Consider the following 25,642-nt stretch of genomic DNA (forward strand, 5'->3'; position numbering starts at 1 on the left):
GAAGTGGTATGAACCAGCCACGATAAGGTCAGAAAGTCAGTCGTTGTGGGAGGTCAGTAGTAGTAGAGTCATTGTATGAGTTCTTAGTTGGAGTCAGTGTCAGTTACGTGTTATAGTCGAGTTGGAGTTACCGTCGAGGTAGACATTTCAAAGTCATTGTCTTGTGGAGCTATCAGCAATAGCACAGTAGACGAGTGAAAGATAATAAGAGGTGGAATCGCGGAATACCTCCACAACATCGCAAACATAATAGTGGCGACAAGACTATTACAGTACTGACATCATTTCATGCATTTCGTATGCAAGCCGGCGGGGCTCGCTCTGAGCACTCTAATCTTTTCACAGTGAATGTACCGGCCGCCTCGGACACTCGGACACTATAACGTACAAGTGGACTTGGATCCACATTATAACAATATGTGTGTGTGTGTGTGTGTGTATGTACACACACACACACACACACACACACACAATTTAGATACGAGATACTATTAGTTTTATGCTGTGAAATCTTTATATATAAAAGTGAGGTTGTGTGTCTGTCTCCTACGATTTAGATTCCTAACTACTCCCACATTTTGCGGTGCAGTTTAACCAAAACGGGTATCTTATAGTCGTGATTCATATCGAGCCCTTCTGGGTATTAGCATGAGTCAACGATTTAAAAAAAAAATTACCATCAATTTTTCCCATTTTTAATGCATTTTTGGCATATATAAGGGAAGTAACTCTCTTAATATTTATTATTAAATCTCAGAACGTAAAAAGCTACAGTAACACCCCACCTTTGTGGTTAGCCATATTGAGATGGCTATTATACTTTACATCTCTAAAAATGCTTATATAGTTATTTCCCTTACAAAGCCGAGCAACGCCGGGCGATACTGCTAGTCTTGTATACAGTCTTGTATAGCATGCCGTGTCTTTCCAAGCAATCTTTCAGATTTAAATACACAACATGGTCGATCGTATTTGCATAAACAGTAAAGGACGCTGGTCTTTGAAAAAAAAACAACAACCCAAAACAACAACAAAGACAACTAAAGAAAAGAAAAGAAAAAAAGCTTGTCTTTCAGAAAACACAAGAAAGTACGAGAGGAAGTTAAAAGAAAAAAGAAAAAAAAAGGAAATGGGAATAAGAAAGATGTCCGTTTGACCTGTTCGAATCAAAATTAATATGTAAATTAATTCAGCAAGGAGATGATCAAAGTTTGTGAGATCGCATGCTTCATCCGGAGAGGGTTGTGTTTTCCAGTTTAATAAAAGAAACTTCTCCAGATGCTTATATTTAATGAAAATTTCACTCCTGGAATTTAACAGATCAGTGGAGTAAAAAAAAAAAGACCGGTCATTTTGTATATGTAAGTTTGAAAGATTGCTTGGAAACGCACGGTGCACTATACAAGTTTATCAGATTATCGTGTTTTCCCAGTGTGAACATGATAGTAGCTCTAATTTAAATACTGTGTATATTAAACTAGCAGTATCGCCCGGCGTTGCTCGGGTTTGTAAGGGAAATAACTATATAAGCATTTTTAGAGATGTAAAGTATAATAGCCATCTCAATATGGCTAACCACAAAGGGGGGTGTTACTGTAGCGTTTTACGTTCTGAGATTTAATAATACATTTTAGAGAGTTACTTCCCTTGTATAATAGCAAAAAATGCATTAAAAATGGGAAAAATGATGGCAAATTTTTTTTAAATCGTAGACTCATCGTAGACGCGCGCTAATACCCAGAAGGGCTCGATATGAATCACGACTATAAGATACCCGGTTTTGGTTACACTGCACCGCAAAATGTGGGAGTAGTTAGGAATCTAAATCGTAGGAGACAGACACACAACCTTACTTTTATATATAAAGATGATATTTATCTCCTACTGGATGGAGTACTTTTTCTGTTGATCCCACCAAAAACGAAACAGTACATTATATACATACATATTTTCCTGCTAGGACATAGCAACTGCATCTGGTATTCGCAATCTTCTGCTAGATCATTTCTGTGCCATATTGATATAAATCACAGGTTTTAAGGAAAATTGCAGACAATGTTTTTAAGCTGACTCCTGCGTATGACACATAAGCCTATGACATGGCTGCTATCCAATGACTATCATCCAGTAGCCATTCCTAATCTGAAATATGCTTCTCTATAAGAAGGTCGAGAAAGAATGTGGGACCAGACATTTCACGAAGAAACAGCCTTAAGTAATAGCATTCTTGCTGAGTTGGATGCACTGTATAAATCCTTCCCCTTACATATCTTTATATATAAAAGTGAAGTTGTGTGTCTGTCTCCTACGATTTAGATTCCTAACTACTCCCACATTTTGCGGTGCAGTTTAACCAAAACCGGATATCTTATAGTCGTGATTCATATCGAGCCCTTCTGGGTATTAGCGTGCGTCTACGATGAGTCTACGATTTTAAAAATAATTTACCATCATTTTTTTCCATTTTAATGCATTTTTTCGCTATTATATAAGGGAAGTAACTCTCTAAAAATGTCTACGATGAGTCAACGATTTAAAAAAAAATTTACCATAATTTTTTTTCCATTTTTAATGCATTTTTTGCTATTTTTTGGCTATAACTCTCTAAAAATGCCTATATAGTTATTTCCCTTACAAACCCGAGCAACGCCGGGCGATACTGCTAGTTTATTATAAGGAAAACGGTAACAGCAATTCCGAAATTCGGCTTGCTTAACCTTCTTCCGACTATGGTACATTAGAGATCATCTTAGCTTTGTACAGTGTTTAGCAAGTTTTTTTTTCTGGGGTAGGTGGAACTATGTTGAATGATAATTACATTGTAGGGTAAGTTCTGATGGAGAGATATTATAGAAGGTTGCGAAATTGTGTGTGTGTGCGTGCGTTTTATTTATGCAATATTATGGATTTAATTTCTTAATAGCCAGTTCTGAGTTCAAATTCCGCCGAGGTCGACTTTGCCTTTCTTTCATTCTTTTGGGGGTCGATTAAATAAGTACCATATACGCACTGGGGTCGATGTAATCGACTTAATTTTTCGTTTGTCTGTCCTTGTTTGTCCCCTTTGTGTTTAGCTCCTTGTGGGTAGTTAAGAAATAAGTTAATTTACCTTTTTACATTCGAAAGTGCCTTCAACATGAAATCGTTCCATAACATGAATTGGCTGTTATGAGAATAAATTTGTAATATATTGTATAAAGAATATATTATTCAGTTACCTAATATACGAGTGCCTAGCAAACGTTTTTGCCAACTACATACATACATGCATACATGCATACATATATACATGCATACATACATACATACATGCATGCATATATACATACATACATGCATACATACATGCATACATGCATACGTATATACATGCATACATGCATACATGCATACATGCATGCATACATACATACATACATACATGCATACATGCAGCATACATACATACATACATAATAATACATACATATATACATGCATACATGCATACATGCATACATACATGCATACATACATACATACATGCATACATACATGCATACATGCATGCATACATACATACATACATACATGCATACATACATGCATACATTCATACATGCATACATACATACATACATACATACATATATACATACATACATACATACATGCATACATTCATACATGCATACATACATGCATACATACATACATTCATACATACATACATATATACATACATACATACATACATACATACATACATACATACATACATACACATACGCTCACACGTGCATACAGCTGAGTTTCATCAATTCAATATCCAGCAGCCCGGCATCAGATTTAAAATTTTTCTTAAGCCTGTTCACAAGCCGCCGAGGTTATTCTATTATTGTCTGCATTCAAGTTAAAGAGAACGGTCGCTATCGCCTAAATGTTTTATATCTACCTTTATCTTTTTATATATTTTTCACTCACCCATAAGTGAAAATGTCTTCCAGTGTTAATGAGAGCAATCAATTCGGGAAAGGTGTGAAAGGAAATCATGTAACTCTCTCAGACTGCACCTGGAAATCGAAGATATACAGTGTTTGAAAGGAGGTAAAAACCAGATTGCCATTGTGTACGACTCTATAACATAATACATTCTTGAACAATTTATAACACTAAGAAACTGAAGGACAAGTTAATGTAATTTATGCCTGATACTGAATCATGTAAAGATATTGATGTGCAGCAAATGTTTAAAGAAATAAAACCCACAGAACTCGATACAGCGTTATTTAAGTGATTTAGTGAAAAAGCGATCCGGGAATGTTCCTATTTTATAATCAATGATTATTGAATACGCTAATTAATTGCATAAAGATATTGGAACCCTGGAGTCTTGTGTGCTCATGGGTGGTTTAGAAATTTTGAAGTTTTACGTGATATTCGGAAAGAGAATTTGTCCGGTAAAAGAAGTCGGCAGATTTTGAAGCTAATGAAGACTACTGTTAAATATTTAATGACCTGGTTAAGAAAATAAATAAATAAACAAATAAAAAATCACGATTTCACAAGGTGTCAGGTGATGCCCGTGAGAGTGCTTGGCTGTCCCAATGCCTTAGTTTCGCCATCTCCTGTGGTAATGCCTATTTCTTTATTACCCACAAGGGGCTAAACACTGAAGGGACAAACAAGGACAGACAAACGGATTAAGTCGATTATATCGACCCCAGTGCGTAACTGGTACTTAATTTATCGACCCCGAAAGGATGAAAGGCAAAGTTGACCTCGGCGGAATTTGAACTCAGAACGTAACGGCTGACGAAATACCTATTTCTTTACTACCCACAAGGGGCTAACCACAGAGGGGCCAAACAAGGACAGACAAATGGATTAAGTCGATTACATCGACTCCACTGCGTAACTGGTACTTAATTTATCGACCCCGAAAGGATGAAAGGCAAAGTCGACCTCGGCGGAATTTGAACTCAGAACGTAGCGGCAGACGAAATACCTATTTCTTTATTACCCACAAGGGGCTAAACATAGAGGGGACAAACAAGGACAGACATAGGTATTAAGTCGATTACTTCGACCCCAGTGCGTAACTGGTACTTAATTTATTGACCCCGAAAGGATGAAAGGCAAAGTCGACCTCGGCGGAATTTGAACTCAGAACGTAACGGCTGACGAAATACCGCGAAGCATTTTGCCCGGCGTGCTAACGTTTCTGCCAGCTCACCGCCTTCACCCGTGGTAATACCGCGAGCGTGTGGGCTTGCTTCTGTAGGTTCCGTTCAAACCTTGTGCAACCAATCGAGGCACATGCTGTAGAATTGATGTTTCTTTCTTTCTTTCTTTCTTTCTGTCTTTCTTTTTCGTCTCTTTTTCTTTCTTCGCTCATGTTTGTGTTTCCTTCGGTTTTGGATTTGTATTTTAATATGGTTTTGTAGTTTTGTATTATATATGTATCATATTATCATATACACACGTATCATATATGTAATAAAATAAAAGCAGTTGTGGTCATTTTTAAGAGTGAGTCCCAGTACATCGGTATATTTGACAATCCAGTACCATTCGAGGGTGTATGTATGTATGTATAGGCGCAGGAGTGGCTGTGTGGTAAGTAGCTTGCTTACCAACCATATGGTTCCGGGTTCAGTCCCACTGCGTGGCACCTTGGTCATGTGTCTTCTACTATAGCTTCAGGCCGACCAATGCCTTGTGAGTGGATTTGGTAGACGGAAACTGAAAGAAATCCTTGTATATATATATTTATGTGTGTGTGTATATACGTTTGTGTGTCTGTGTTTGTCCCCCCAACATCGCTTGGCAACCGATGCTGGTGTGTTACGTTCCCGAAACTTTGCGGTTCGGCAAAAGAGACCGATAGAATGAGTACTAGGCTTACAAAGAATAAGTCCTGGGGTCGATTTGCACGACTAAAGGCGGTGCTCTAGCATGGCCACAGTCAAATCACTGAAATAAGTAAAAGAGTAAAAAGAGAGTATGTATGGATTATATGTATGTATGTATGTATGTATGTATGTATGTATGTATGTATGTATGTATGTATGTATGTTTGTTTTAACTTTTTCTTTATCTATAAGAATTCTTCCGAGGAGAAACGAGACAGTTTCTTTTAAAGAAACAAAAGCTTCATCACTGGCAATTGGATAACAACGACGATAATTGTTACACATCGGACATTAAAAGAAGTCTCGTAGATTTGTATTGTTCCGCTTACAGACTGAATCTGTAAAGTTTGTGTTGGCTGGTCTCTTTCGTTCCTGGAAAACCCATGATTTTCCAGATTACCACTCATTTAATAACATAGCCATGTACAAGAAAGGCGGCGAGCTGGCAGAGAGGTTAGCGCGCCGGGCGAATTGCTTAGCGGCATTTCGTCAGCCGCTACGTTCTGAGTTCAAATTCCGCCGAGGTTGACTTTGCCTTTCATCCTTTCGGGGTCGATAAATTAAGTAGCAGTTACGCACTGGGGTCGATGTAATCGACTTAATCCGTTTGTCTGTCCTTGTTTGTCCCCTCTGTGTTTAGCCCCTTGTGGGTAATAAAGAAATAGGTATTTCGTCTGCCGTTACGTTCTGAGTTCAAATTCCACCGAGGTCGACTTTGCCTTTCATCCTTTCGGGGTCGATAAATTAAGTAGCAGTTACGCACTGGGGTCAATATAATCGACTTAATCCGTTTGTCTGTCCTTGTTTGTCCCCTCTGTGTTTAGCCCCTAGTAGGTAGTAAAGAAATAGGTATATCGTCAGCCGCTACGTTCTGAGTTCAAATTTCGCCGAGGTCGACTTTGCCTTTCATCCTTTCGGGGTCGATAAATTAAGTACCAGTTACGCACTGGGGTCGATGTAATCGACTTAATCCGTTTGTCTGTCCTTGTTTGTCCCCTCTGTGTTTAGCCCCTTGTGGGTAGTAAAGAAATAGGTATATCGTCAGCCGCTACGTTCTGAGTTCAAATTCCACCGAGGTCGACTTTGCCTTTCATCCTTTCGGAATCGATAAATTAAGTAGCAGTTACGTACTGGGGTCGATGTAATCGACTTAATCCGTTTGTCTGTCCTTGTTTGTCCCCTCTGTGTTTAGCCCCTTGTGGGTAGTAAAGAAATCATAACCAAGTGCAAGAGTAATCATTGGTATAAATATAAATTTATAATAAGTGTTGAGGAGGTGCAGGTTTCGAAGTAGTTATCTGCAAATATTCTTATCGATGATTTTAGTAGAGATGTTCGCATCTGCTGGGCAGCTAACGTCTGTATTTTTACATGTATACATGTGTTTATGTACATGTGTGTATGCGAATATGTGATTATCGCTGTCCATCGAAATTTGAAAAGGATAATTTTCGTCATATGGGTATTTTAAAGACTGCACATTTCAATCCTCCATGTGCAGCTTTAGTGGTCGACAGGACATGTGACTGTTTGGTTGGAGACTCTAGCTATTAATCTGTGTGTATGCCTCTTATACTCCTGGTTCCACCTGTAGAAATAACTATCCGCACGACAAGATTTCTGTCGGAATATTGGTCAGTTCACGCGATTTCTCTTCCACGCCCCTTTTTGAGAGGTGGTGTTTCGTCCAGGCAGGGTTTTTCGTCCAGGATAGGCATTTGACTATCAAATGTTAGACTTGGTGTAAAGGTATTTAGTTATGTGACATAGCGGTCATCTGCTCGCTAATGCCAACTGGTGTCTCGGTCAGTTTAGACAACAGACTGTTTTCTTACAGAAGAGCCGATGCCATATTAATGATGTTTATCCGCGTGGTAGCCATTTCTGAAGGAAGCGTAGTCCTCACCAATCTCATTAAGAGAATCCTCATCATGTTGCTTGGACTGAGTGAGTTCAATGTTACACTACAGAAATTCAGTTAATTGCTATGAGAGTCGTTCGACGCCCGAATTGGTTTGGCATTACACGTCGAACGGTTTTAGCAGAAGCAGTTTTTTATCTTGAGCAATTTTTCGACCGTCTTTCGTAGGTCTTTCCTCAGATGGAGGAGCAGCGTTGTTTCTAGACAAGGTGCACATGTGTTTATCAACCCCAGCTGCCAACGACTATTGCCCTGTACCGTTGGCGTTTTCAGCACATTCAGACCTACTCTTGTTGCCAGACTCGTCAGAAATCCAAGATTTATGTTTCACGTTACAGGAAAAATTGCTCGCGTAAAGGAAGTTCTGTAGTGAAGTTGGTATTAGTTATTTCCTAGTATTACTATCTTCACTGTAGAGGAGATGCATCCAGTTGCAAGCTGCAGGAGGTTGTTGGACGTTTATTCTGGTGGAAACCGCCTTACAGCAAATCGCCACACTGTTTTTCTCTCAGAGTTACTCTATTGACTGTTACCTTTCTCGACTCACCCATAAGGCATTAGAAAAGGGATTGATAAATGCCAGGGCATATTCACCCACGTATGTCTGCATACTACATTTCTGGGGTCCGAGATTCCCTGCAATGTCGGTCTAGGGTCCGCCAGGTAATCGCTTTCAAAGTGTAGAAAAGCCGTAGACTGGCCAGAAAGACGAGACACATTAACCTGCTTCCTGTTTAACATGAAAGGCAACGCACTGGAAGCAAGAAGGTTTCAACCACTACTCTGCCTGATGCACCACATAACCCTATATCCCCAAACACACACACACACACGTATGTATGTATGTATGTATGTATGTATGTATGTATGTATGTATGTATGTATGTATGTATGTATGTATGTGTGTGTGTGTGTGTGTATGTATGTATGTATGTATGTGTATGAATATATATTTTTGTATATATGCATATATTTATATATTATTTATATTACACACACACACACATATATACATACACACACACACACACATATATATATATATATGAAGCGATATCCATGCAAGTATATGAATTAGTTATTATTTTAGCATTGATAGTAAAATGAGTATTCCCTCACCCCCACCGCCATTCTTCCACACACTCCGCCCACTCACGTTGTCTACAGACCTCAATTTCCTGAGTTACTAAGACACCTATTGCTTATTGCTTATTAAATTTGCACGAAGAGAATTGCTGGAGGTGTCGGAGGCGAAGGCGGTCAGGTTGTGTAAAGTAGGTGGACACTACTACATTAACAACATACAAACAACAGCCGGCGTGGTCGCTCTGTCTACAAGAAATAGCAACCACATTTCCCCTCAAATCACACACACACCCTTACTCTATCAATGCACAAAGGGTACAGACACGTTGGATAATGTAATTCTAGACACACTTATGCCTGAGAAAAGAAATGAACGGTGGATTGGTTATGTCTTGCAGCTGTTTCGACCGTAGGCCTGTCAATGGGAACCGACTCAATGGGAGTTAAACACCACCACACCACTACCACCACCACTACCTACTACTACTACTGCTACTGCTACAGCAAGGTGCTGTGATGTTAAAGGTAACAGTTAAAGGTAATGTACCAATTTACTTATTACCATCGTCTCTGATAATGACTTCAAATAAATTTGGAGCCTTTTTATCTATTGTTCTTATAATCTTTGTGTAAGATGTGTCGATGCTTCTCGGGTGGTAGGGTGACGGAGCTCAAATTCTATCGTGACAAAAAAAAAAAAAATGAAGTACTTGTCAATATAAATCAACTTTTCATCTAGCCCCCACCCCGCCCCCATGTAGTACCAGTAAATTTTCGGACTTACTATAATCGACTATTTCCTATATGCTCCCCCAATATGGAGAAAAATTGGCTTTATGCCTGGAAGTAATCATTACGGATTTTTTTTTTTACATAGACACAAATCCATAAATCTCTGAAGCGAGGAATGGATGCAGATGATTAAATCGACCCAGTACTTCACCGATATTATATTTCATTGATCCTAGGAGAATACAAAATAAAGTTGACGTCGGCGGGATTTGAACTCAGCTCTATATTGGGTGCAGCTCTCTGCTATTAATATTTAGCAGAGTTCAAACTTTTGGCCAAGGAGTTGGGGCTTACTGTCGGTGATCTTGCCGGTGGTGCACAGACACGCAACATCCCAAATAGATTTATCCACGACAACCTCCACCTTATGCGATGCAAATAGAGGGTTTGGGTAAGAAACTTAGCATAGGCGGTACTCAGTTCAACTTAGAGGGGATGGGTAAGAAACTTAGCATAGGTGGTACTCGGGTCAACTTAGATTTGTCGAAAGTCTCCAGTAGGATCAACTACTCAGTGCAGCTGATGTTCTCACCGCAGCTAGTCTTGATCCCGCTTTTAAGAGCTGGTTCGCAGCAATATACACTGACATCTGCTCGGTGGTTAAAAGGCCACCTACTGGAACCGTTCAATATCACAAGCTCAGTCTATCACGGTTGTCCACCACTCTCGTTCCCTCTATATGTATTAACTCTAGAACCTATTTCTTTACTACCCACAAGGGGCTAAACACAGAGAGGACAAACAAGGACAGACAAACGGATTAAGTCGATTATATCGACCCCAGTGCGTAACTGGTACTTAATTTATCGACCCCCGAAAGGATGAAAGGCAAAGTCGACCTCGGCGGAATTTGAACTCAGAACGTAACAGCAGACGAAATACGGCTACGCATTTCGTCCGGTGTGCTAACGTTTCTGCCAGCTCGCCGCCTTGTGTTAACTCTAGAACCACTACTGCCGAAACTAGAGACTTTGAGGGGCATCCCGTGAGAACTAGAATGCAGATCTTTACTGGCCTGTGCCGCGACGTCAGCATAAGAGTGTCTTACACTAGGAATACCGAGGTGATTGGCACCACTCTATGAGAGTACGAAGCGGTGACGGAGGCCAAGATTAAAATCAGAAAAAGTCGATTGCCTTGCAATTGGACACATGTAGAGGCAGGTCCATGCCGTCCAGCGGCGCCGAGTGGATACTGGACACAGACCGATTAAATTACTAGGCCTTTAGTTTGGTCCAAATCATGAGGAAGACACAAACTGAAACGAAGTGACGAGCAAGTCGGTTAGTCTCACCCAGGCGGCAAGCTGGCAGACACGTTAGCACGCCGGGTGAGCTGCCTAGCGGTATTTCGTCTGCCGTTACGTTCTGAGTTCAAATTCCGCCGAGGTCGACTTTGCCTTTCATCCTTTCGGGGTCGATAAATTAAGCACCAGTTACGCACTGGGGTCGATGTAATCGACTTAATACCTATGTCTGTCCTTGTTTGTCCCCTCTATGTTTAGCCCCTTGTGGGTAATAAAGAAATAGGTATTTCGTGTCTATACGTTCTGGGTTCAAATTCCGCCGAGGTCGACTTTGCCTTTTATCCTTTCGGGGTCGATTAAATAAGTACCAGTTATGCACTGGGGTCGATATAATCGATTTAATCCGTTTGTCTGTCCTTGTTTGTCCTTGTTTGTCCTCTCTGAGTTTAGCCCCTTGTGGGTAGTAAAGAAATAGGTTAGTCTCACCCAGAAATGGGACGAGAAGAAGCGATCGCTGAATGGTCTGGTCGCCATGAATAAAAAGATTGAGTGATATACGAAATTGAAAGGGGTTGAAGGCAGACACCTTACTTTTCCATCTATTTAGTAGGGAATTCTTAGGATTATATTATTCGAAGTATTCTTTTCCTAATAAGAAAGACAATGGAATGTTATTTGAGGGAGATTTGGTTGCTATTTGTAGCAGGTTAGACGACTAAATAGAGGCTCCTTCGTTGGCTTGACTCAATGGGGTAGAAGGTTTAACAGAGTAGTTACTCATTTGGGGATGGTATGTTTATTAGGGTTAGCCACTAATTAGTGGTTAGTGGATCTATTTAGGGTAGCCATCATATTGTGGGTGGAGTGCAGTTGCTTATATCGGCTCCTTTGCTACAAGAAAAAAAAAAGGCAATGATGCGGCATCTATGTAGTCATTTGTTCTGCTAAAAATAACAGTTAAAACTCCTTTAACCCTTTAGCATTTAATCCGACCACATCCGTCCTAAATATTCTACTTGCTTTATGTTGAAACTGGCCAAATCCAACCTCTCTCACCTACCCTACAATGTCATTCTAAAAATATAGAAACACACCATTGACATTTTGAAGCTACAAGATAATGTGTGATTAATTCAAAACAATGTGAATAAATTAAACAAGACATTTGACAAAGAAATTTGAATGCTGAAGGGTTAAAACATAAAAAGCTTAACAACTGCAGAAAATAGAACCATGTAGAAGCAGACGTCTGAGATATCCGAATGTCTGACAAGTGTGTTCGATCCTGGCTGATTTGGGCGAAATAACAGCCACGACCATATTGGCTTCAAATTTTGGCACAAAGACAGAATTTTGTGAGGAGGGAGTAAGTCGATTACATCGACCCCAGTGTTCAACTGGTACTTATTTTATCGACCCCGAAGGGATGAAAGGCAAAGGCGAACTCAGCGAAATTTAAACGCAGAACGTAAAATCGGAAGAAATACCTATTTCTTTACTACCCACAAGGGGCTAAACACAGAGGGGACAAACGGATTAAGTTGATTATATCGGCCCCAGTGCGTAACTGGTACTTTATTTATCGACCCCGAAAGGATGAAAGGCAAAGTCGACCTCGGTGGAATTTGAACTCAGAACGTAACGGCAGATGAAATACCGCTAAGCATTTCGGCCAGCGTGCTACCGTTTCTGCCAGCTCGCCGCCTTTAGAAGGACGAAATACCTGTTTCTTTATTACCCACAAGGGGTTAAACACAGAGGGGACAAAGAAGGACAGACAAACGGATTGTCGATTACATCGATCCCAGTGCGTAACTGGTACTTAATTTAGCGACCCTGAAAGGATGAAAGGCAAAGTCGACCTCGGCGGAATTTGAACTCAGAACGTAAAGACACGAAATACCGCTAAGCATTTCGCCCGGCGTTGTAATGTTTCTGCCATCTCGCCACCTTCCCATATATAAAAATATTGGTTTCAAATTTTGGTTCAAAGCCAGCAATTTTGGGGGAGGAGATTACGTCGACCCCCATTGCTCAACTGGTATTTATTTTATAGACCCCGAGAGGATGAAAGGCAAAGTCAATCTGGTGGAATTTGAACTCAGAATGTGAAGACGGACGACATGCCACTAAGTATTTTGCCCGGCGCGCTAATGATTCTGCCAGCTCGCCGCCGTAATAGCCACGGCCATATTGGAAAGAAGAATGAAAGGCAATGTCGATTTCTGCTGTATTTGAACACAGAACATAAAGAGATGTGGATCTTTTCGGTTTGAACGGCAGTTTTTTCTAGCGGTGTCATATGAAATTGTCACCCATAATTATGACCCTAGTATCGATCTATTGCATTTCAATCTGTTTTAGGGTTAGGGTTAGGGGTGTGGGGAAGGGTATCTTTTTTTCTTCAGAAATGTAAATAAACCCGATCTGTTTCTTAAACGAGGGACATATTCATACGGCATAGAATGCTTTTTAACTCAACAGACGTCATTGATTGGTTGAAATTGCAGAAATTGAAGAAAAAAAAAACAACAAATATCTTACAAACTATAGAATTTTCTCAATAAAGCCAAGAGAAAAAGATGTTTTATAAACACATTCTACCAGTATACGAAGTTTAAAAGTGCTTAGTTACGTTGAAATTATTTTAAAAAACTGCCGTTCAAACCAAAAAGATCCAGAGATGTAACTAGATATCCGCAACTACACTCAACTGATTCTGTCATTCACTCCATTCGAGTACTGATGGTTTATTCCAGCCAACGAGGAAGCAGTTGTTGTGGCTCGACCTGGTAGAAATACCTGCTAAATTCCCCCCAGATCGCACTCCCCTGTTTTAAATATAGGATATATTCGATATTTGTTTTAACTTAGGCGCATGCCAGCAATTTTGAGGGGACGGGATTAGTCGATACAACCCATCTCAATACTTGACTTGTACTTTAGTCTATCGACCCCGGAGGGAGGAAAAACAAAGTTGATCTCAGCAGGATTCGAACTTGGTATGTAAGGAGTTGGAACAAATACGGCAAGGCGTTTTCCGACGCTCTTACGATTTTGCCAATCCTCTGCCATAAGGATACATTCGATAATGTACTCTTAGACGTACCCCCACCTCACATAATTATGGGGTGGTAACGGAGAGAAGACCTCTGATTACATATTTGTTCGTTCTCAAGGCAAAACAACAATAAAGACATCAAACGTCTGATATCATAGAGCGATTCGCTTTACTAATAAACTACAGCATTCCCAAATCTGAATAGCATTTTGTTTTGTTGAAATAAATGTTTATTTGAAACAAATAAAACGAACCAAACTTAGATGGCGTCTTTTTAACCATCGCCTCAAGCGTTCCTAATGGAATTCATTTCAATGTTAAGATTTTAAATCATTCTTAACCAGCCATGGCTGTTGCAATGATCTCGTAACTGAAGTTATCTTTCGCCACATTTCTTTACGAAAAAGAACATCATTAGAGAGCTCTTGGAATCTAAGGTAACGCTCAGTCTTCAATCGAAAGGATTGAATTTTATCTAAAATGTCTGCCTGCTTGTCTGTCTGTCAGTCTATCTGTCTCTCCCTCTCTTTCTCCACACACACACATTTGTCTTATTGACTAGCAAGTGGCAAACTCGCTACAGATTGAGCGAACAGCAGAGGAAGAATTCCCATCAGGCAAGTGTTTCGGCTCTTAACTTTCTTCTAAGGGATCGGGGCCCACCTAAGCCATGACTTCTAGGTGCCCTCCTGCTGTTTTGAAGTGACACCGTCTGTTGGAATTGTACTCGGAATCTAAATGCACTGATTTATTGTCCTTTTATCAGTTAACATAGCCGTCTCTCATCTTGTACACGTGATTAATGTCTGGTGCGGTCTTCAACATTTTTATGGCTAAAAATATAGTCGCAACTAAAATCTTCGTAAGTCTCGGTTGGCACTGTTTCTGGACAATTCACTTCAGTTAGCATATTGATGCCATTCAGAAAAGTATTCCTCCATTTTCTGTGATATTCAGAGAAATAAACTTGTTCCCAGTGAGTCACCTTCTAGCAAACTAAGTCCAGCATCAACATCACATTAGGGGTTGTGAGTTTTAGTGTAGAAGGATATATCTATCCATCTATCTATCTATCTATCTATCTATCTTTTTTACCCCCAAAAGAAAAGCTCTACCTTGTAATTTGTCCTGTCTGTGTGCAGCCCTGTGTGGCTAATAAAGAAACATATCTATCTATCACCTATCTATCTATCTATATAATATGAATTAGAGATAAAACCACTATTAGGCAACTCATATATATATAAAAATATAATATTTTTATATATTTATACTGTGAAATTTGATTTAATACTAAATCTAATTTTTCCCTGTAAGTTTGGAGCTATACTCCCTAATATTATTATTATTATTATTATTATATAAATACATATACACACACACACATATAGACATTTTTTTATGCCTTTAACCCTCCAACGCGGAGTATAGGCCACTTATACTTGAATTCCATGTCGCATAATTTTTCGCTTCTGTACTTATACTCTGCCATGAATGTCCCCCTTTCTCTAGTTCCTTTTGTGTTGATCTACGCCACGAGTTCTCAGGCCTACCCCTCCTTCTATATCCATCCGGTTTCCACTTTAAAGCACTTTTCGCTACATTTGGTGTCTTTTCTAATTGTGCTACCAATCCAATTCCAATTTTTCTTAAATATTTACTCCCTAATCAAAGCTTCATTTGTTCTTTGCCATAGCTCCATATTGCTTATGTGTTGGGGCCATCTAATTTTAAGTATACTACACAAGCATCTGTTGATGAATGATTGTATTTGCTTATTTGACTTAACTGTTGTTCGCCATGTCTCAGCCCCATACAATAACACCGCTTTTACGTTAGTGTTAATAAAAATTGTCATTTTGTTCTTTATTGAAATTACACTTGCGCTCCACACTTTCTTTAACAGGTGAAAAGCGGTCCTTGCCTTACTTATTATCGTCTTAATATCTTCGTCGGTCCCGCCTGAAAACGTTATCTTACTACCTAAATACGTAAACTCTGTTACATCCTCTTTTTCACCGGTTTCTTGTTTAATACGTTCGCTGCTTTCTTCATTAACGCGCATAATTTTTGATTTGTCGCGGTTGACTTTCAATCCTAGTTTGGCAGCCATTGCTTCTAATTTTGACGTTTTATTTTGCATTTGGCTTTATGTTTGTGAAAGCAGCGCTATATCATCTGCAAAGTCGAGATCTTCTAGAGCAGTGTTTCCCAACCTTTTTTCCCGGCGCCCCACTTTTTCATAGCAAAAGTTTTTACGCCCCACCTTTTCCCATGTCCACTCACATTTACAAGTACATGTGGGCCTACTTACAATTGAAAAAAAATCAAAAATTAAAAAATTGTATTCAAAATACAAAAAAATAGTTTGAGAATTGAAACAACAGGCACTGAAAGTGCATAACACCCAATAAATCGATAAAATTATTACGATTTCTCATGTTTTTAAAAAATGTCAATTTATAAAGAATAAAGAAACACGTTTTTTCAGTTCAATTATTTGACGGTCAGCTCGACTAATTTAGTGAGAACCCTGTGCCTGATGCATACAGCACAAGTTTTTAATTTGAGGAGACAACTTTGTTAATTTCAGTCGTAAATCGCCACGTTTTGTAATCTCAAGCCGGTTTCTCTTGGCTTCGAGCAAATTATCAACTGCACTAAAACCACATTCGACCAAATAAGACGAAGGGAAAGGAATCAGTAGCTCTCTCGCTGATGTAGAAATTTTAGGATATTTTCTTTCAACCTCGTCATATAGCCACATCTTTGTACCTTTCAATTTAAACAAAGTCTTCACTGATTCATCATGTTGTAATTCTGATAACTCTTCTTGGTATTGGATTGTAGCATCAGAAACGTTAATCAGAAGCGGTTGAGTTAACCAAGAAGGAAAATTCATTGCCTTTAAATCGCAAAATCTGTCATTGAAATCCTTTATCAAGATATTTAAATGATCAATAATTACAATGCCAGCATCATTTGTTATTTCACATTTACTCAACCAGTAAAGTTCACTGAAATTTCTTTTGGAAAATTTATTTTTCCATAATTCGAGAGCTGTAATAAATCCAAAAATCTTTGCTTTGGCATCAATAAGTGTCATGTTTGCACCTTGAAGTTGTTTATTCAAGTTTCCAAGTTTCTCAAATATGTCTGTCAAATAACTGACAAATGCTTTTCCATCCGTTGTTGACAGCAATTTCATTTCAGATTTATCACTAAGAAAGTCGTTAATCTGATCAAATAATTCCATGAACCTCTTTAAGCAGTTTCCACTTGATAGCCATCTTACTTCTGTATGAAGCAATAATCGAACATGTTCGGCACTTTGATTTATACAAAACTGCTTAAAAAGACGTTCAGATTTAGAATTTCTTTTAATGCTGTTGACACACTTGATCACACTTTGAAGAATCTTGTTAAGAACAGGGGACAATTTCTTGGCAACCAAGTTTTCTCGGTGTATTACACAATGGACAGTCAACATGTTTGGATTTTCATCCTTCATCATTTTTAAGCATCCCGTATTCTTGCCCATCATGGCAGGTGCACCGTCTGCCGCACATGCCAGTAAGTTTTCCTTTGGTATTTTGTTTGCATCCAAATAATGTTTGATTTTGATGTAAATATCATTTGCAGTTGTGGTGGTTTCAAACGATTAGCAGAACAGCATCTCTTCCTGAAACTCCTCGTGGTCAATATACCTCACATAAGTCAATAACAGAGCCTCACTGTCCCGGATTGTGGATTCGTCCATTTGTAATGAAAACTTACGCAATTTTAATTTCTCAATGAGCTGGCTTTCAACATCTTGCCCCATTTCATCTATTCTGTTCGAGACAGTGTTATTACTGAGTGGCATAGTCCTGATATCTCCATCATCTTTTTGTAATACAGTTTTTAAGAATATTGAGATAGCAGGTTTAATCAGTTGCTCTCCAATAGTGTGATTCTTTCCATGTTTTGCTATAAGCAAGGAGATTTCGTAGCTGGCTTCAAGGGCACGAGTATGAGGCGCTTGTTTTGCATGAAATAGTGAAGTGAGTTTTGTTCGGTTTTTTAATTTTTCTTTCAATGATTTGAAGTATTCCAAATCTAAATTAGAATTATTAGGATGTCTTACCTTTAAGTGCGCTTCCAGCCTACCTGCCTTCATTGACTCATTGCTCATCGTCTGATTACATAATAAGCAAAACGGTTTACGCTCATCATGCTCATCAGGAATGAATCCAAACTTCAAAAACTCCACCGCGTATTGACGAGTCTTCTTCTTGTTTGGTTTGCTCATTTTCAATAGGGCTAACAAAAGACTAATTGAGGCAATTGATTGGCTTATCTGAATAGTAAGTTTATTGCTCAGTGCGGGATCTTCTTTGTCTCGCTGGGGTGCGAGAGTTTCCGATGTGGAGGCTTCAAAGGAAAGACGGAATCTAAGGTTGTGCCCGCGATGACCGCTCGTCATGTACAAATATTTTCACAGCCCACGTCTATGCCCCGCGCCCCACCTGAATTTTCTCAGGCCCCACCTTGGGAATCACTGTTCTAGAGCTTCTGCATCCGTCCATTTAATGCCTGTTTGGCTTTCAGTCATAGTTTTCTTCATAATCCAATCTATAACTAGTAGAAATAAAAAAGGGAGAAAGTATACAGCCCTGTCGAACTTCTGTTTTTACTTCGAATTTATCTGTAGCTCCGTTTCCATGCAAGACTCGGCATGACATTCCTTGGTAAGTTGCTCTTATTATAGATATATACTTGTCTGGTATGCCGTAGTGCTGCATAATTTTCCATAAGCCTTCCCTATCTACACTATCAAATGCTTTTTTTAGAGTCAATAAAGTTAATACAAAGCGCTGCATTCCACTCTGCGCTTTGCTCTAAGACGATGCGAAGAGTGGCGATTTGATCTCCACATGAACGATTCTTCCTAAACCCGGCTTATTCTTTACGTAACAATTTGTCAACTGCTGTCCTCATCCGCTCTAAAAGTATCCTGTTAAAAACTTTTCCGGGAGTCGATAATAGCATAATCCCTCTATAATTTCCACAAACGCTTAAATCACCTTTTTTTGGCATTTTTACGATGAGTCCCTCTTACCAATCATTGTACACATTTTCTTCCTGCCATATCTTAGAAAATAATGGATGAAACATTTCTACCGCTATTTCTATAGCTGGCTTCATTTCTTCAGCTGGAATGTTGTCTACACCTCCCGCTTTCCCATTCTTGAGGGATTGTATAGCCTTTCTTATTTCAAACTTGGACGGTGGGTCAAGGCTGATGTTAAGATCTAAATTTCTTGGCACAATGTTGGCTATTGTGTCTGGAGGTAGTCTATTGAGCAAATCTTCAAAATGCTCATTCCATCGATTTTGGGATTTTTTTGTTGTTCTAGAATTGATCTTAGCATCCGGCCATCCTTCCCTTTTACTGCCTTTTCTACTCTTACTCTCTTCTCCGATAGTAATTCAGTTGCGTTGTACAGCTCTTTCGTGTTCTGACGCTGAGCTGCACTTTCTGCTGTCGTTGCTAAATTTTCGAAATATTTTCGCTTGTCGCTTCTTAATTGTTTTTTAACTTCCTTATTTTGTTGGTTGTAATTTCCCTGACATCTATTTATCTCTGCTTCTAAGCTTGCCGATATTAAATGTTTCCTTTAGCTTCTTTCGTACTTCTATTAGTGTCTCTTGTGATATCCACGTCTTATTCTTTTTGTTTACACATCCTACGCATTCCAGAGTCAAAGGTTTTTTGGTACTAGTATCGTAGAGTGGTCCCGGTTTGCGCAGACGCGCGTCCGCGCTAGCCAGACGTAGGCAGTCGATCCTACGAGCTGACTGGCGCATGCACGATATATACTTGTATATATACGATATATACAAGTATATATCGTATATATACAAGTATATATCGTATACACGTATGTATCGATACAAGTATATATCGTGCATGCGCCAGTCAGCTCGTAGGATCGACTACCTACGTCTGGCTAGCGCGGACGCGCGTCTGCGCGTGTGCGCAAACCGGGACCACTCTACGATACTAGTACCGACATACTGCTAATAAAACTCAGGGGTGCGTTGCGTACCGTTGCTTAATAAATTTTCATTTATTATGCAACGGTACGCAACGCACTGCTTTGTAAATAAACGACAGATATAAAAAAACATACACTTATACGGAGTGTGCAACCGGACGGGGAACAGACAGAAGGACCCTGATTCTTCATCAGTTATCAACTAAATGGTTTGAGTATTAACTCAATTTCGCACCATTAATGAAAAGACTTCAGTTTTAAAGTTTATGACAGTACATGTGCACCATTGTAAGAGGAATTTGCTGTACTAGCTAGGACTCGTTCGAATTTTTGTCTGGAAGTATAAGCAGAAATCCACAGTACGAACGAGTTTCATATAAGCGACTCCTAATCGGCGCTGAGCTCGCACACGCTCCCCCAACAAGCGCAGCCTCCGCTCGCTCAGTTCACGTGTTTGTCTCGTAATGGCAGCATCCCTATTGTGTTTTTCTCAGCATTTTTTAATTTTTTAGTTTTGTGCCTTTTTTCTGTTATTTTATGATAATTAGTTGTGTTGGCCATGGGTCCTAAGAAGGTTAGGGCAAAAGACAGTACTGTGAAGAAAAAAAAAAGCTGATATGATAGAATTGGAGAAGGAATCATTGATTGAGGAATACGTGTAGTGGACATAACACGTCAATGCGACCAAAGTACGCCGACGATCTGCATCGTCCTGAAGAGAAAGGATGAGATCAAGGCCGTTACAACAGCAAAGGGTGTTTCTAGGCTCCACGACGCCGTGGTGATCTCATTCTTGCTCACATCATCATAAGCGGAAAGTGTAACCTCTCGAAAGAGCTGTTCTTCACTCCTGCTCCAGAGCGTCGGCTGCAGGGTCACTCCGAAAAGCTCTATCTGCGACGATTTCATCTCAATCGAAGGAGAGGGGCTTTCTCCGTCCGGGTTGCGGATCCGTGGAATAAGCTGCCGGACGAGATAGTGAAGATGCCGACGACCGCTCGGTTCAAAGTCTTCCTTGACCACAAGTGGCTTGAACTCTTTACATGAACACCACCCTGTACATAACTCCATGTCCCCCTACATGGCCTTGCTTTTTGCTTTTTGAGCCAAAAAATTAACTAACTAACTAACTAACTAACACATCTGACCACGAAAAGATGGAAGAATTGCTTTTCCTGTGGATCAACGAGAAGCAAGTCGCAGGGGATACGATTACGGAGATCATTGTCTGCAAGAAAGCACAAGCGCTGTATGGGGAACTCCTGCACAGAACCCTGGAACATCGACGGAGGAGACATTAGCAAACGCATTTAAGGCCAGTCGCGGCTGGTTCGATAGTTTTAAGAAGAGGACTGGTGTTCCTAGCGTCGTCAGGTATAGAGAAGCAGAGAGTTGTGTCTGACACGAAGGTAGCTGAAGATTTCGTGCGTGAATTCTGTCAGCTCATCGCAGCCAAGGGGTACATCGCACAACAGGCATTCAACTATGATAAAACTGGCCTTTTTTGGTAAAAAAAAGGGGGCCCCTAAAAACCTACATAACTGCAGAGGAGAAGAAAATGCCAGGCCACAAGCCTATGAAAGATTGTCTAACTCTCACCCTTTGTGCCAATGTGAATGGAGACTTGAAGATTAAGCCGCTCTTTGTCTATCATTCCGAAAAACCCACGAGCGTTCAAGTCGCACAAAATCCTGGAGAAGATGCAGGTCATGTGGAGAGCAAACATTAAGGGCTGAATCACCAGGCAATTCTGCACCGAGTGGGTCAACCTCATCTTCGGACCAGCAGTGAAAAAGTACCTTCTGGAGAACGATCTTCCTCTCAAGGCCTTCCTCATCCTCGACAATGTTCTTGCTCACTCTCCTAACTTTGAAGATGATATCCTGGACGAATTTAAATTCATAAAAGTTCTGTACCTTTCACGCACCTCTCTCCCCCTATCTTGCAGTCCCTGGACGACCAACAGGTGATTTATAATTTTAAGGAATTGTTACACCAAACACCTCTTTCGTCGATGCTTTGAAGTCACTGAAAATACAAATCTAATCCTTCGTGAGTTTTGGAAGGAGCACTACATTATTAACTGTCTGAAAATCGTCAATATGGCCTGGCACTTAGAGGAGCTGACAACAGATGAACTCCTACAGCTTCTGGAGCAGCAGCATCCGTGGAGGCGCAATGGCCCAATGGTTAGGGCAGCGGACTCGCGGTTTCGATTCCCAGACCGGGCGTTGTGTATGTTTATTGAGCGAAAACACCTAAAGCTCCACGAGGCCCCGGCAGGGGGTGGTGGTGACCCCTGTTGTACTCTTTCGCTCCAACTTTCTCTCACTCTTTCTTCCTGTTTCTTGTCCCCGACTTCCTACGCAACCGCTGAGCCTGGATGCGAATTCATCCATCCGTCGATGCTCTCGATGTCGGGGGTTGACCTGCTTTCTCTTCTGCGGGTCTTACGAATAGCAAAGGACCACGTTTCGGACTTCTCCCACTACGGACGAAACCGCTTCGCTCAACAAACAAACAAGCGGAAGCATTCAGACGCAGTGGAAGAGATTGATTCCCTGGAGGAGGACAGTGAAGCGGAGGAGGCTATCTCTACGAGTGACATAAAGGCAGTGTTGGCGAAGTGGGAATATGTTTCTAAATTTGTAGAAAAATATCAGCCTGAAGAAGTACCGACAGGTCGTGCAGACTTCTCTTGATATGTTTCTAATGATACGATCTGCAAGTGTGGAAAGTGAAGAAAGTCTGTCCAAAAAGTTTAAATTAAGCAAAGTGAGAGAGAAAACGCCAGAAATTGTCCTCTTTCCAAACAATAATCCTCAGCCTCTCCACTCCACCGTCTTTCTCGGGCACAAATCCTCCCATCTTTAAAGTAATTACATATTTCTTTTGTATTCTCTTTTGTTACGAAAGGCGGCGAGCTGGCAGAATCGTTAGCATGCCGGGCGAAATTCGCAGCCGTACTTCGTCTGCCGCTACGTTCTGCGTTCAAATTCCACCGAGTTCGACTTTGCCTTTCATCCTGTCGGGGTCGATAAATTAAGTACCAGTTACGCACTGGGGTCGATGTAATCGACTTAATCCGTTTGTCTGTCCTTGTTTGTCCCCTCTGCATGTAGCCCCTTGTGGGTAGTAAAGAAATACGTATTTCGTCTGCCGTTACGTTCTGAGTTCAAATTCCGCCGGGGTCGACTTTGCCTTTCATCCTTTCGGGGTCGATAAATTAGTTACCAGTTACGCACTGGGGTCGATATAATCGACTTAATCCCTTTGTTTGTCCCCTCTGTGTGTAGCCCCTTGTGGGCAGTAAAGAAATAAGAAACGTTAGCACTCCGGGCGAAATGCTTATCGGTATTTCGTCTGTTTTTACTTTATGAGTTCAAATTCCGCCGAGGTCGACTTTACTTTTCATTCTTTTCGGGGTCGATAAATTAAGTACCGGTTGCGTACTGGAGTCGATCTAATCGATTGTTCCCCCTCGCTGCCCCAAAATTTCGGGCCTTGTTCCCAGAGTAGAAAAGATTTTCTTTTGTTATGTTTTTTATAATTGTCATTTTCTTGTAATTGCACCTTTTCTGTTTTAAAACCCATAAAAAATTATTCGTGGGTGGTTTTTGGACGTTGGAACAGATTAATTATATTTTAATTAATTTCAATGGGGAAAATTGATTTGTAAAACGAGTAAATCGTAAAACGAGTAAATCGTAAAACGAGCTCGGTCATGAAACGAATTAAAATCGAACTGCGCGGTATCACTGTATTGATTTTTCCAAAAAATTATTGTGATTTTCGTGGAAGCGCCATCCAACCAAAATGCAAATATATGGGAAACTACCACCTGTGTCATCTCTTGTGAAAGGTAGGAGAGTCCAGTTTGCTGGACATTGTTGTAGAGTTGAAAAAGAGGTAATTTCTGCTCTTCTCCTCTGGAAGCCATCTACTCGCAATACCAGAGGGCGCACACTCTCCTACCCTGATGTAATCTCGAGGGATACAGGCATCCAGCAACAGGACCTCCGTAATGACATGATGGACCGTGAAGTCTGGCGTAGCATGGTAAATTCCATCGTCTCGACCACGGTCGAACAATGATGATGATGATGAGAATCTTTTAATAAAATCAGAACAAGCTTGTCAAACCGAAAAAAAAAGGCGTAGGAGTGGCTGTGTGGTAATGGTAAGTAGCTTGCTTACGAACCACATGGTTCCGGGTTTAGTCCCACTGCGTGGCACCTTGGGCAAATGTCTTCTACTATAGCCTTGGGCCGACCAAAGCCTTGTGAGTGGATTTGGGTAGACGGAAACTGAAAGAAGCCCGTCATATATATATATATATATATATATATATTATATATATATATATATATATATGTGTGTGTGTGTGTGTGTGTGTGTGTATATAATGTTTGTGTGTCTGTTTGTCCCCCCCCCCACATCGCTTGACAACCTATTTCTTTATTACCCACAGGGGGCTAAACATAGAGGGGACAAACAAGGACAGACATAGGTATTAAGTCGATTATATCGACCCCAGTTTGTAACTGGTACTTAATTTATCGACCCCGAAAGGATGAAAGGCAAAGTCGACCTCGGCGGAATTTGAACTCAGAACGCAGCGGCAGGCGAAATACGGCTACGCATTTCGCCCGGCGTGCTAACGTTACGTCCCCGTAACTTAGCGGTTCGGCAAAAAGACACCGATAGAATAAGTCCTGGGGTCGATTTGCTCGACTAAAGGCGGTGCTTCAGTATGGCCGCAGTCAAATGACTGAAACAAGTAAAAGAGCAAAGAGTGTATTTAGTATATAGAATGCTCCTGTAAGATATTTTCTCTCAACATTATTGTTGATATCATTCAAGATGTACTAGCGTGACCATCCCACCTATAGGTTTGTGTCAGCTCGAGGTTAGTTATGATCACGCAGAAGTGATCAAAGTGTTCTAGTCATCACCGTTATCCTATGATATTTTTAACCATTTTCAACAAGTTCGTCAATTGTTCGGTGACGGTTCTCCAAGATCAGTTCATGAATTTTCGTGATGTTTTCATTCGTTCGGGAAGTCGACGGTCGCCCTGAACGAGGTTGGACCTCAAGCGACAACTCCTAAAGCGTGGAAACCACTCGTAAACTTGTGTTTTGCTCATGGCAGTGGCCTTGTAAGCTGTTTGGAGCATGACAACTGTTTCGGTCGCCGTTTTCCCCAGCAGAAAACAGAAGTTCACGGAAGCACGCTGCTCCTTCGGTTCAGCCATCGCAAAGATCGACGAACAGGAGAGAAGCACTGCAAAACAAAGATGCAGCACATGGTGGTAAGACACCACTGGACAATGCCTGAGGGTCGCATCTAGTGGCTTCTAGCGGCAGAAGCCTGAACTACAACGGGCTTGTCCTACAGAGAATGTTTCCAGTTACTTTTGGGCACCCTCTCGTATGGGTGCTATGCAACATTTCATCTTTTCTCACAGTTAAAAAGAAACTAAAATGCCTTTGAAATAAGCACCACTGATATATTAAGATCTATTATTATCGAGTTTTTATGAAAGGTGTGAAAATCACGTTTTCTAATTTTATATGCTTCGTAAATCTAAAAACTTAC

General features: G+C 40.4%; 3 protein-coding genes and 1 long non-coding RNA gene across 4 annotated transcripts in view; 1 reads left to right on the forward strand and 3 right to left on the reverse strand.

Annotated features, from left to right (window-relative positions):
- Positions 1-287: 287 nt before the first annotated feature.
- On the reverse strand, positions 288-14,035 carry LOC118762176. The gene is made up of 3 exons (XR_004997955.1): positions 14,023-14,035; positions 6,111-6,115; positions 288-377 (listed from the first exon to the last, which is right to left on the reverse strand). It is a non-coding gene; the product is annotated as an uncharacterized LOC118762176 (long non-coding RNA).
- A 271-nt stretch (positions 14,036-14,306) lies between these two features.
- Positions 14,307-25,642, forward strand: part of LOC118762224 (trichohyalin-like) — a 236,536-nt gene continuing 225,200 nt past the window's right edge. Inside the window, exon 1 of the mRNA XM_036500774.1 lies at positions 14,307-14,437. The gene's annotated coding sequence lies outside the window, so the exon portion shown is untranslated. The remainder of the gene's footprint in view (positions 14,438-25,642) is intronic.
- On the reverse strand, positions 16,522-17,514 carry LOC115227260 (SCAN domain-containing protein 3-like). Its single transcript, XM_029798148.1, has one exon. The coding sequence runs from the start codon at positions 17,512-17,514 to the stop codon at positions 16,522-16,524; it is 993 nt and encodes a 330-aa protein (XP_029654008.1).
- Positions 17,662-18,465, reverse strand: LOC115227270 (zinc finger BED domain-containing protein 5-like). The gene has a single exon (XM_029798156.1). It carries the CDS (start codon positions 18,463-18,465, stop codon positions 17,662-17,664), a length of 804 nt encoding a protein of 267 aa, XP_029654016.1.

The sequence above is a fragment of the Octopus sinensis genome, linkage group LG2 (assembly GCF_006345805.1).
Source record: "Octopus sinensis linkage group LG2, ASM634580v1, whole genome shotgun sequence".
In the NCBI taxonomy this organism is placed as follows: domain Eukaryota; kingdom Metazoa; phylum Mollusca; class Cephalopoda; order Octopoda; family Octopodidae; genus Octopus; species Octopus sinensis.

What these genes read in the sequence shown, in the direction of transcription:
- LOC115227260 (XM_029798148.1), bottom strand. Translation starts at nt 17,514, where the DNA reads ATGATGAAGGATGAAAATCCAAACATGTTGACTGTCCATTGTGTAATA.
- LOC115227270 (XM_029798156.1), bottom strand. Translation starts at nt 18,465, where the DNA reads ATGACGAGCGGTCATCGCGGGCACAACCTTAGATTCCGTCTTTCCTTT.